Source organism: Clinocottus analis, unplaced genomic scaffold, assembly GCF_023055335.1.
Source record: "Clinocottus analis isolate CAN_PGR_092001 unplaced genomic scaffold, fCliAna1.0.p SCAF_10, whole genome shotgun sequence".
NCBI classification, from domain to species: domain Eukaryota; kingdom Metazoa; phylum Chordata; class Actinopteri; order Perciformes; family Cottidae; genus Clinocottus; species Clinocottus analis.
This window is the reverse complement of record NW_027175821.1, coordinates 4,862,216-4,875,735: the sequence shown is the minus strand read 5'-3', so window position 1 is coordinate 4,875,735 and position 13,520 is coordinate 4,862,216. Positions and strand designations below refer to the sequence as shown.

General features: G+C 48.8%; 1 protein-coding gene across 8 annotated transcripts in view; it reads left to right on the top strand.

Annotated features, from left to right (window-relative positions):
- Window positions 1–13,520, top strand: part of tenm2a (teneurin transmembrane protein 2a) — a 199,878-nt gene that overhangs the window by 137,682 nt on the left and 48,676 nt on the right. For all 8 annotated transcript variants that reach the window (XM_068583910.1, XM_068583892.1, XM_068583902.1 and 5 more), the window contains one exon: window positions 5,262–5,493. In XM_068583910.1, coding sequence (XP_068440011.1) covers window positions 5,262–5,493 — 232 coding nt within the window. The remainder of the gene's footprint in view (window positions 1–5,261; window positions 5,494–13,520) is intronic.

The window sequence follows — 13,520 nt, the reverse complement described above, 5'->3', positions numbered from 1 at the left end:
CACGGCGAGATAATCCTCAGGAAGGTGCCTGCTGTTTGTATGTGTGTGTGTTTTGTGTGTGTGCGTGTGTGTGTGTGTGTGTGTGTGTGCGTGCTCCCGTAAAGTAGTCCACCATTACCGAAGCTAACAGGTGGACAGACATGACTTGTGTTCCCAGTGAAGCGTGACAGGTGAATGGGAACGGAACGGCGCTGCCGAGGATTGGCGGGGAATTGGGCTCGCGCGTGTTTACGTGGGAATACTGTCTGGCTCGGAGCACCTGTCTGGGAACGCCGGGAGAGCCGAGACGGCCAAACGGAGCGTGGCGGATCGCTCCTGGAAAGAGCTAGCGTTAGCGCTGTCTCTGCCCATTCATTATGCATGGGGAATGCTAAGCTATTTTTAGCCCGGGCCTCTTCTAAAGTGGCTAGCTCTCCGCTGCCGGGGGAAGCCACCTCAAGTCGCTGCCGAAGCGATGCATGTTTAATGGCTTTGTTGAAACAAATCTACAGAAACAAAAGGCACGGCGAAGACGCGTCGCCTTCCCCCGCGCTAACGTCGTGCTAATGGTGCTTATGTAAGGGTGACATTTGCGTAACAGCGGGACGGTTTGTGTGTGTTTAGTTGTGTGTGTGTGCGTGTGGGTGAAAGGCACATGTGCATTTTTGCTCATGGATACTGTTTGTTTTTGGCTGAATCTGATGACTCTTCTCTAGCGGATTATTGCCTCCTAATTAGACAGAGATGACTAGCCAAGGCAGAGGCGGTGCGTCTGTGTGTGTGCGTGCGTTTGCGTGCGTGTGCATGTGTGTGCCTGCATGTGTAGATTTATGTCTTTAACTCTGCCTTCATGTATGCCTCTGGATAATAAAGCTGATGTGCAAATTGAGCCCCGTCGGCGCTCCATGTGTGTGTGTGTGCGTGTGTGTGTGTGTGTGTTTGCACGCGTGCCTCTTATTCTCACCTCAAGCTCTCCTTCCATTGCGCTCAGCGTCTGAGCTCTGAGAAGAATGACAAACGGGGGAGCATATGACATTCGGAGGCAGAGGACATATGAAGCGCGGGCACATGGGGATATACCACCTTTAAAACGTGGGGAGCATAGCAATTAGCTATGAGTAAGAGAGAGAGAGGGAGAAAGAGAGAGTGAGAGAGAGAGAGGGAGGGAGGGAGGGAGGAGGCGCGTGGGAAACAATGAAGGGTGGTGCAGCTTTTTTAGTGATTTTTTTTTTTTTTTTTTTTTAAAGAAGGATAGCAGTGGAGATATGGGGCGTGAAATAAAGAGACGGAGAGGCAGGAGGAGTGGGAAGGACAGAGGGAGGATAGGGGGGCTGAGCCCTGCAATGATCCGTTTTAACTGCTGAATGGGCAGTTCTGTCCTGCACACACGCACACGCATACGCACGTGTGCGCACACACACGCACGCGCACACGCTCACATAGATGCACATCCTGCTCTGCGACTTTTCTCTGTTAACCACAGAAAATGTCAATAAACACTTTGCCCATCCAGGGCTGCAAAACAAACTGCCTTGGTTGGGTCCTGCTGCCAGCTGGCCACACACACAAACACACACACAAACACACACACTGTGAGATTAATATGGTGTGGCGAGCCCCTGCCTCTTACACTGGCGTGTGTGTGTGTGTGTGTGTGAGAGAGTGCAGTGTGCTTTACAGGGGAGGCAGGTTAGCAGACAGGCTAATGCTCCTCTGCTGAATGGGGCTCCTTTGAATTGGCGAGCATAATGAACTTCCAGGGATTAGCCCGAGCCAAACCCACCAGTTTACAGCTACAGCTGCCCCCTCCACCCCCCCTCCACTCTCATCCCTCCTCCCCCCTTTACCCTGCTGCAGTCGCATGGGAACCGTGGACAGAATAAAGTGGGTCAGCCTTCAACAGCAGTCGGAAGGGCTCACAGCTCCTCCACAAAGAAAGTGGCCGCGAAAACAAAACGAGAGGGCTGTCGCGAAAAATCTCTTCGCGAATCGCTGTTTACTCACACTGGCGAGGGGAAGAAGGGAAGGAATAAAGAAGGAAAAGATAAAGTGGAATAAAATGTGATCTGCTCGGCTGCTCTCTAATTGCTCCATTTCCTCACAGCATGTTTTGTCTTTTATCAGACCGGGTTCCCGGTAAAAAAAACGGCTGTTCCTATTAGCCTTCCTGCGGTGTTGTACTTCAGCAAACCGGACCATTCATCTGACTAACCCATCTTAATTTATTGGACCTGTTTACCTCCGGCCCACTCGGCTCTGCTATCTGCCTCTGTTCCAGTGGTTGGTCAGACTCGGCCAAAGTTCTCTGGGTGTGCGAGAGCAAACAAAAGCGGCCTTGTAGCTGCGCTTTGCGACGCAGGCCGAGCCCCATGTTGATGCGACGCAGGAAAAAAGAAACACTTTTCTACCTGACGGACACGGGACTGTTCTGGCGGCGCCAGGAGGCCGCAAAGAGGGCACTGAAATGCTTCTCTCGGTATTTTACATGTTCCTGGCGTTATCTGGACGCCCGTAATAGAATTTGCAACCAGATAAAAGCGCTTTCGTCTCTTCTTTTAAAGGGAAACGTTCAAAGTCTACGACTACGAAATGCGGTAGATGTGTGTCTCCGCAACGGCACAGGATATGACCCGGTGTAACGACGTCGTGGCTGGACTGTTGAACAGCACACTCTCCCAGTGGTGCAGGATGAGTGCGCGCCAATACACACACACACACACACACACACACACACTCACACACAGGTTCATAGAAAACTAAGGCTAAAAAACCATGTATTCTGCTTCCATACAAGGTTTGCCATATATTATTCATCTGAATTTGAATGAAAAAACTGTTCAATATTTATGTCAGGAAAGTGAACAAAGGGCGAACCACGTGCCATTTTTTTTCTTCTTCTACGCAGATTTAAACATGGGAGACAGTGGGGTAGTGTGTGAGCACTGGAGTGCCTCCTTTTTATTTTTGGACCGCGTGTCCATGCCTGCATGTGTGCGTGCAAGCTCATATCATCCCCCCCCCTCCATCATAAGGCTGTGGTGCATTGATGCTATATGCTTGGATAAAAGTATTTATGCAGACATTGTTGTAGTCGGGAGCTCTTTCACATTTATTGGGGCATTGCAGCGAGTGGAAGTCAAGTCAAATTTATTTATACTGCGCTTTTAACGAACAAGATTTACCTCGGAGCACTTTACATCTCTGCAAAGGAGACAAACAAAATGCAAATAAAAAAGCGAGATGAAAGAGAGGAAAGCAATCCTCCAGAAGGAACGACGCTGCGGCAGGGTGGAGACTCCGATAAAATAAAACTCTCTGCTTTAATATCAATTTACACTCACGCATGTATATGATGCAGGGGTTTGACTTTCCCCGCAGGTGTGTAGCCGCGCGTTGCGCGAACCCCACGCGTGTGCGTCTGTTTCATCCCATAGGAGCGCGTTTGAACGCCCCGAACAGATGCTTTGTGTCTCTGCCTGGTAGCGAGGGGTCGGGCCCCTCCACCCTCTCTCTCGGCTCCTCCTTTCCCTCTCCCGCTCTCTCCTCTTCTTTCACAAGCGTCAGTTATTCGGGGGAGGGATGGGAGGGCCGCGGGTGACACCTGCGTCCCAGCGGCGCCCGGGAATCAGGTCACCTTACAAACAGGTCACCTTTTACGGCTGCAGTCGCTGCCCCGTATGTGCGCTCTGAACACCCATGCAGGAGGAGGAAGCAGGAAGAAAGAGGGGAAGTTAGCAAGCAGACATATTGCTATAAATACACTTGCTGCCTGCATTGATTTGTATGAGCTGCCCGCTGTGCGCATCTGTGTTTTGGCTGAGTGTAAAGTCGCTATCGTTCGTGCCTCTCAGGAATCCCTTGACCGACAGATATCCGAGCAGACAGGAGAGCGCGACACATCCGCCCCGTCTCTCCCTTCCTCTCGCTCGCCGCTTCTTGTTTTTCCCCCCCCGAACCAATTCGAGAGGAAATGACAAATGGAGGACAAGTGCGATGGCGCAGCTTGACAAAGCCGGCGCGTGTGCATATGTGCGCTCACTCCCTCCTTTGATCAGCGCCGAGGAAGGCAACGCGCAAACAAACACAATCCCCATAATGTATTCCAACGCTCAGATGTGTAAAATAACGATTAAAGCGCGGCGTGTCATGCTGACGAAAGGAGAGAGAGAGAAAGAGAAGGAAAAAAACCTGCAAAATGTGTTGTAAAAGAAGAATTCAAAGCCTAATGTAACATCAATGCCTCCGCTGTGTCTTTGCAGCGAATTCCGACGTTTTCCATTCAGACCGCGCGATAACGCGCGTGGTGGTTTATTGTACCGCGCCATGCGCACCCTTGACTTCTTTTTTGATCCGTTGTGCTGCGAGTACGCGCACCTGTCAATGTGCGAACAAAAGGCACGGTAATGATGCAGCCGCGCCGAGCTCCTATGCTGTATGATATGTGGTTTTATTGATTTGATTCCTGTACAAGCCCACACAGGATCGCACATGCTCCAGACGGGTTCAGATCCCCCACTGATTCACACACACACACACACACACACAGGGAGAGACGGAGATAGAAAGGTGATGTGTGAATGGGTGTTCTTGTCTGACTCATCCGGGTTTGTTTTTTAGCTCTCTCACTCAACAGTCCATTAGCTCGGAGTTGGAAGGGCTGGTATTGGATTCTAGCTGACATGTTCCCCCAAGTCTGAGAGCAAGAGATGAGGGCACACGCTGTGCGGAGTGCTCGACTACTGCTCTCACACACACACACACTCACACACACACACACTTTCTCTCAGTTGTGAAAAAGAAAACAGGAACAAAGAAAAAAAGAGCGAATGTGAGAGAAAGTGGAAGAATTGGCTAAAAATAGAGCGGACCAAAAAACATGGGGAGTTTTCTCAACCCAAAAAAAAAAAAAAGTGAAAACGTGATCATCGAGTTGCGCGTATTTGTTTTTCTGGAGCGTCCTGCCAAAATAAGTTATCGACCATTTGGAAAATGTGACACCTTCTCTTACAAAATGAACGCCGATAGAAAAGTTGCACATAATGGATTGTTATTGAAGTCATTTGCCAGCTGTAAAAGGCTTACATTTCTTTTTTTTGTTGTTGGCATGCCTTTTTTTTTGGAACACTAAAATATCAAATGACATTTTCTGTTCTACATTTGTAGCGTTTTGGCACCGACTCCTTCCCTCCCGTCGACTGAAACTCTTTGATTTCCTTTTCACGAGGAAGTGCGGCTCTTAAACTCCCTGTTTTTTTTCTGTTCTCTCGTCTTCTTCTTCCCAGGGGCCGCCAACCACCACAGCCAGTCCACGCTACGGCCTCCGCTGCCCCCTCCGCACAACCACCACACCTTATCCCACCAGTCGGCCAACAGCCTGAACAGAAACACCCTGAGAGGGGGACGCAACCCCATCCACGCCCCGGCCCCGGGCCCCGGAGACGGGCCGACCACCCCGGAGTCGGTGCAGCTGCAAGACAGCTGGGTTCTCAACAGCAACGTCCCGCTGGAGACCAGGTCAGAGGGAAAATATCTTTATTTTATTTTGTTGGGTTTTTTTTCTCTCCAGCCACTTACAGTAAGCACAGCGGTGGAATGAGCCTGGAGTAATCAATAGCGAGGAATAAAAGGTCAGAGCCGTGCGGCTTCAACAACATTCCTGTGAACAACAAGAAAGATGCTCGCAGAGAGAATGAGAGCCGAGGCGGATGTAACCCGATAGCAAACTGTTTACTCTCTCCGGCAGTTATAGGCTTTGTTAAGAGCGTTAAGAACACAAATCTCACCAGCGGAAAGCAGCATTTTTAGTCACCTTTTTATCACGGATCAGAGTCACGGATCAGATCAGCCAAAAAGAAGAAATAATTTAGCAAATATAACTTTCAGAGATCCGTGATCATGTTTTTTTTTAATTGATGATCCATATTGAATATTTAGCAGCTGCTCTACAAGGCTCCAGACTATTTTTATGTCAGTAAACCATTAAAAATTCTAATCGTCATCCTTGAACTTTGTTATAGTAATTTATCGTGGGTTTTTTTCCTCATAAAAACCCCATAATTCAAATCATATGGAAAAAAAAAGATTGTGTTTTTATGGATCAGAATAAATCTTGTCATTAGTAGTTTGAACGATGTGTTATAATCTGCTGAGAGCTTCGCGTAAACAGGTCGTAATTCATCTCTAATATCTATTTGTGTTGAAAACAAACAACTGGATTTATTCAAGTTTCTCACCAACTCCACATTTTGAGAGATCACATGTCACGATCGCTTTATAAATTACCGCCCAATGCAAATGTTCCCTGAACAGAGCCTGAACGCATCCTAATGTAACCCTCGTCCTCCTCGTGTCACTTTAAACACGTATTGGTTGTTTACAATGAAACGATATCAGAGACCGGTGACTTCAAAAGCACGAATCACATATTTTACTGAATATCGGCGGATAACGATCGTCAGTAAAACTTTATACTTTAAACTTTTTTTTTTTAACGATAAACTGCGGGATTAATCTGCGGTTCACATGCCTGCGAGGAGGGATCCGTATGGATCACGGATCAAAAGTGGTCCGTTACCACTACGGCAAACAGCTGGCACGCTAAACTGGTAACATGCTAGCTAGCATAACAGCAGTGTTTACGCCAGCCTGCTAAACGCAAGCCACCTTTTAAACCAACTGAGTTTTTACCAGTTTAAAAGTGTATTGAAGAGATGTGTTTTTTTTACTGCTGACTCCCGGACTGACAGCACACCTGCCTCTTTTGTGGAGCCTTTACGAAATGAAATGAATGCTCCTATTCGGGCTCTTCGGCTCTCCATTACTTTAAAGGTCAGCTGTCAAGGTGGTTTGCAGCTGGTAAACAACTTTGAGAACGCTCACACAGTGAGGTTCAATGCAACTCCATTGAAATTAACACATCTCGCACGATTCTACCCTCGTGCACCGCGCTTTACTATGCTCCAAACGTGAATAAAGCGCCGGCCGCGGTAGCCGCGTTGAATGGCTTTAATGGACTTGCTACTGGTCAGCAGCACAAATGTTTACCGTGGTTGAATTGTACAGTGTGTCCAAGCTCCGGAAAGATTTCCTGGAGCCTATTCATACGGATGCATTTGCATTTGTATGAAGAGATTTTGCACGATGACATTTTACAGTTATAAATAATGGCGCAACAGAGCCCCTATAACACCAAAGATCATTTTATTTCCCACTGATTGTCTTCCCCACCATGAATTTGTGTTTTTACCAATCAACTCCAAAAATCAGGACTAATGCTGGCTTCACACAGAAAGCTTGTGCGAGTTTACTCGCTGGACTATTTGTGGTTTATTCGTTTCATTCGCGCCGGAAAGGGGGCGGCGGCTTATCTCTGTGTATCGCTGTGAACACGAGCCACACTTTTTAGTTCCCTCGGCAAAAACACAACACCACAGAATATGATGTGCGGCGCGTCACTACAGCCCACCCGTCATTCAAAGTCAAATGTATCAACAAAATGAAAATTGCTCTTGGCCACTGATCCACAAAGGTGTGCTTCTCGAAAGCGTTCTCGAGCTCATCTCCCAATGCAACACTCCAGAAAGCTGTCTGAGCCATTATGCATTCACCCTGAAGTGAGGGAGCAGGAAATACAAACCATTTCACACACCTTACATGTGCGCTTTTGCCAGTACACAAAGAACACTTATCAGGCAAATAGAGCATTCATGCAGGGTATTACTATTCATGAAGCATGCAGTGAGAGGGGGGCGCTGCCTACATGCTCGCAAGCATGCGCACGCTAGCTCTCTGAGCATTTACTCAGCAAGCTGTAGTTGTGTTTCCCCTGCTGGGCGCCGGGGCTTCCAGCGCCGATGGTCCCAGATAAGCTCCCCCGAGTGCCGGCCCTGTGCAGTATTTATGAGGCCCAGGCCATGTTTAATTCAGCCCCGCTGGTCGCGGGTCCGCGCTCGACCTGTGCTGACGCATCGCGTCGGTATGCATGATGGATAAGGAGACGCGCGGCGTCGAACGAGAATACCTACAGCTTGAAATAGAAGCTATTTCCAGTTAAATTGTTTATCCAGGCGCGTGTTGCCATGGCGGTGCCCACGCCAGAACATCGTTTCAGGAGACAGGTCGTTTTTGTTTTTTTTTAGTTTTTCTCTGTTCTTAAAAAAAAACAAACAGAAATAAAAGTTATAGATCCACTTGTTCACAGAAGCCGCTGCGGTCGGCCATCTTTACAGATTGAAACAAAGCGACCAGCGCGCCGACACTCTTGACGCTCGGGCGCCAGCATTCGGTGGCGTTCAGGTGGTGGGGGTCGGGCATGGCCGCGAGCCCGCCGCAGTGACTGGAGCCCAGAGTGGGCTGACGGGGTTTCCAGCTCCACCCTCCAGCCCAGATTGGGCCCTCCTCTACTGGGCCTGGCCGTGGCGGAGATTGGGCGGGCTGGCTGAAGCTGCTGGAGCTCGAGACCGGAGTCAGAGCCAGAGAGTCACACCATCCCCGCGCGTTTGGCAGGAGCCCGCCCTCCAGACTCGTCGTAAACCGGCACATGTGACAGAGGGAGAGAGCGCGCGCAGGCACACACACACGCGCGCACGCGCACGCACACGCGCATGTGTGTATGTTTGCATCCGAACACGACCGCGACTGCTCCTCTTTGCAATCTTATGTTAATTTTGGCATTTGTTGTCCACTCCACTCGTTATAGTATAGCACGCGCATGTGTGTGTGTGTATGTGTGTGTGTGTGTGTTGGTTTGTGAGTGTGTGTGTGTGTGTGTGTGTGTTTTGGCTTGACCCGAGAGTGTGACAGTGCTGAGAGGATGAAGATTGATCACCTAAGAACACCCCAGGGCTTGGATGACTGGCAGGAAAAGAGAGAGATAGGACAAGATGAGAGTGTGTGAGGGGGGGGAGGAGGGTTGATATAGAAGAAAGGTAGATTGGTGGCGGGGTGGAGGTGTAGAGGAGGTGTGGAGGTGGGGGGAGGAGGGGGAATGGAACGGAATAGTTTACGGTAGTGGAGGGAGAGATAAAGAGGGAGAGGGAGGGAGAGAAATGGAGAGAGGCGGTGATTGAAGGAGATTGTTTTGGGGAGTGTGTTCGAGAGAAGATAGAAAGGCAGAGGAGATTGGGGCCCGTCGAACATGGATACATTTACCGGTGTGAGATAAATGACTATAGATGGCTGGTGCCAACTGTGTGTGTGTGTCTGTGTGTGTGTGCGCGTGTGTGAGGCAGGCGAAAAAGAAAAAAAAAACATTCTCGGTGTCCATGCGAGTGCACATGTGTGTGTACATGTGTTGCGGCATTTCGCGAGAGAGCAGCTGATTTCCAATCGGTCCCTTGGAGCCTCTTGGCGAGCTGATGCCAGTTTCAATCTGTCTCCGGGATCTCAGGACATTCCTCCCCCCCCCCTCTCGCTCCCTCCGCTCCGGGCCACAGCTCTAGGGGAGAAATAGGATCACTGAGAGGGTTGCAGCATCTCAATTTATCTGGAAGGAGCAGCAGAGGCTGGGGCGCGGCGGCGGTGGCGGCGGTGGCGGCGGCGGCGATGGCGGCGGTGGAGCTTGGTGGTGGTGGGGGCTATAGGATACTTTCAAATGCATTACTGCGGGGACAGATGCGGAGATGCTACCTGGGAACCATGCGGGGCGGGCGAAGGAGGAGAAGAAGACGGAGTCGGTGACAGAGATAAAGATTCATGGCCAGCCCTGTGACCGAGACTGTGCAACCCACATAATATCAGGTTCATTCAAGCGGTATATGTAAACACAATATCCAGTATTATTATGCAGAGCCACAAAGTAAGCTCTCTTTTTTTTCTCAAGTGCACTTTCACTTGTTTCAGGTATTCATTTTAAAGAGTGAAACACAAATGATTTGAGTTAACACAATCCTATTGTGTATGTAGAGAATGCTATCGCGTTGTGTCATGTCATGCTGCGCTACTGTGCATGAGCGATGCAGAGAAAAACTCTCCTCGTCTGAGATTTTAAAGTTTTATTACAAAGCTTTTCATCACATTACATGAACTTCATCAGACGATGGGAGTCCATGCTGGATTAATAAATGATCCAGCACTAAATTGCCCTCCCGGTGAGATTGTCTTCTCGATTAAATGTAATCTGGAGGATGGATTCAAACTGAAGTTAGACAATGTCCTGCTTTGCAAATGTAACCATTGATGCAATACTCACTGTTACCGTCTTAACAGACACTTTTGGGTCATCCAACCTGAGTGGGCGTGGCTAGTATAGTGCAGGACCACACCCCTTGACTCTCCGCACGGGCCTTTGGCTGATTTTGTGTTAAAATTCCACAAAGTAACCGAGTCACACTCACTCCACTTCCTGTCCCAGCGTCTTTAAACGATAAAATGAGCTTAAAACTAACGTCGGTTTGATGCAGACTCGACTAACTGGTCTCAAAATGCCTTTCGCCGACATTGCAACAAGCCGCTCTGATCAATTAATGCGCAGCGCGCATGCAATGTGATCGATCGATCATTGCTGAGCATAATCAGATAGATCCGGGCGGATCTCATCTACTTGACGGTGATCAATTGCCTCCCTTATTAAATACCAGTGATTATTTTCCCCGGAGCTTAATAAGCATAAATTCATAAAACAAGAAATGTAATGAATTCCTCAGCCGTTGGTGTATATTTCAGGGCATATGGGGCGCACTCACACACACACACACACAAAAAGCCAGAATACAAGCCATTTGAGTTCCCTAAATGTAAATAATTTCTTCTTAACGCCTCTGCATGGCTGAATACGAGCTGATGCTTTGTATATTTTTTCTTTTTACACATATCACTCAGCACTCATTGTTCCCTGTCCTCCTTCAAAGCAACACTCGGCGAATGAATGCCCATTATACTGTGTCCATCTGCCGATTGTTGTTTCCTACAATTGTAGCGGGGAACAATTCTCACGACGCCGTCCTCGAGCCTTCTCCGATCCCCGAGCCTTTTGTTTCATTCTGAGATCTGACCGTTTGAAGAAAGAAAAGAAAAAAAAAGAGAGAAGAAAATTCAGTCACCCCAACGCCGAGCCAACCTCGGCTAATTGTTCTCTACCTCTGATGATTATTCTCATAGCGCTATCCCGAGCAACCACATGTTTGTGAGAGCCGAGGAAATGAAGAGTGTGTGCGCGAGAGCGCGCGCGTTCACTCGCTCGAGGGGAATGCGAGCTTTGACTTCTCTGCTAATTACCCAGCATGCTCTCTGTTCTGTGGTTAATTGTCCAGGTCCTCTCTTTCTCTCGATGGGGGGGACAGGGTTGGAACGGAGTGAAAATATCCTCCCGTTCTCTCTGTGTGCCGTCCAATCTATAGCCTCCCTCCTCCGTCCTCCATCCCTCTCTCAGGTCACTTTTTTTTTTCGCTCCGCGAGGATGCAAATGAAATGCTTAGCAGCTCGCACAGGGCAATCTCGTGAAAGAAAACCCACATGGATTTTTATTGTTTGCGCGTGGGCGGGCGGGCGAGCGGGCGCCCATGTCTGAGTGTGTGCAAATGTGTGTCAGTGTGTGAGTTAGTGCCTGCTAGTACTGCATGTATGTGTGAGTGTGTGTGTGTGTGTGGGTTGCATGTGTAAGACAGGATGCATGACAGCGAGGTAGCAATGGTTAGACTTCATGGGGTGGAGGAGGGATGGGGAAGGGGAAGGGGGGCTGCTGGCAGCTCAGTGGAAGAAGGAGGAAGGGGGGGGGAGGGGAGGGGTCTCTGTCAGCCCTCTCTAATTATGTGTGACGTTTCCATGCTGGACCACTGTCAGAAAAAGAAAAAAAAAATCCCACAGTGTTCACACACAAAACACACGGACGCGAGCAAACACACACAGCCCGGCCCTAATGATACAGAATTGTGATTGCCGGCTGCCTGCTATGATAGAACCCCTCCATAGTCCTCCGCTACATAAATCAATGTCAATTACCTCCCCAGAGCACATTAGACACTTTCCATTCCTGCTCGTAATTAGTGTGGCCCATAGACATATTCCCGTCCCACACCAAGCTCGCCGTGCAGCTTCTCCACACAAACAAACGGAGCCAGGAAAATGAAATGAATTCGGAGAGGGGAGGGAGGAGAGGGGGGGGGGGGGGGGCGCCGCCACGTTCAAATGCATACCAGCACATCAAGTCACGTACAAATGGCGCCGCGCGGAAAGCAAGTAATTGACCAGATCACCTCCTTCTTGCATACGTGCACACACGAGGGGCATTGTAATTAATTACCGACGGCCTCGCCATCACAGAGTGGCTGTGAAAATGAGTTGAAGCGAAGACACATGCTGGTTGACCTTGGGATGTGTGTGTGTGTGTGTGTGTGTGTTTGTGCATCTGCGCATGCCTTCCACACGCACCCTCGCATTTGCGAGCATGTCGGTTTGTGCGTGCATATTTAAATTTGGGGCTGTGACACTGAGCGGCTGGTATTTTTAGACAACAACCTCATATTTCTTTGCGTGACAACTCCTCGCGCTCATTCAGCCTCAGTGCGTCTGGAGGTTGTCTTCTCCTTCCTCTGTTTTCCTTGGTGTCACGCGGCGTACCTGACAGGTAAAGGGTGAGGAAGGAGGGGAGAAAATTAGAAGAATCCAACAATCAGTGGCGTGAGATGATGGAGAGAAAAAGAAAGAGAGAAAGAGAGAGAGAGAGCAGAGAGCACAGATTGGCTGAATAATTGATCGAAAGCGAAGCAGTGCTCCCAAACCAAATCTTTATGCTATGAGCTCATCACCTGTTTTCACCAACTGTTTTTAAGAAGAGCGAAGACACACACGGATAGACACGCCGTTACAAAACAGCTTTTGTATTAAAGGCGTCACAAGGATCACGGCAAAGTGCAGTTAAGAATTAATCTAAGTAGCCCGGTTGTCATTACCGCTGGTCGGACGACGGCCTCGTCTGAATAAAAGAGACAGTGAGCTCCAGAAGGAAGAGCAGAGCACTGACACACATTTGTGTTGTGCGCGCACACGCCTGTTTGTGTGACTTCACTTTCTGAGGACACTCCATGTCTGTCACGTGTCTCGTACAAGAGGCAGATGCGAGCTAGAAATCTGGTGACTTTGGTATCCACTTGTCTCCACTTGATAAAGAAAACAAAGCCGAACTCGACTGTGACTCACAAATGACTCTTGACTTAACTTGGACTTCAGTCTTATTGCTTGAAATCCCTCGTTATCCTCCCAACGCTAGAAGATAATAAAAAGAAATGTGTCGCAGTACGAGAAGCGAATGTAGCAGCACAGACAAAACACGATGTCTCGGGTTGTCACGTTCACGTACTAGTCGTAGTAAATGCTGAACTTACAGACAGAGACACAAGAACGTTCAACCTCATTCCACATTTGAAGCAAGACCAAGAGGAGTAAGTTAATGCCAGCTTCAACGGGCCTCAGCCAGCTAATGTTTAAGTCAACGTTAGCTAAGAGCCAGCACTAGATAATTAACTTTGCACACATGAAATCAATGAGCCCGAGACAATGTTAACAGTGTTGCGTCGTAAATCATTAAACAATTGACGATGCCTACC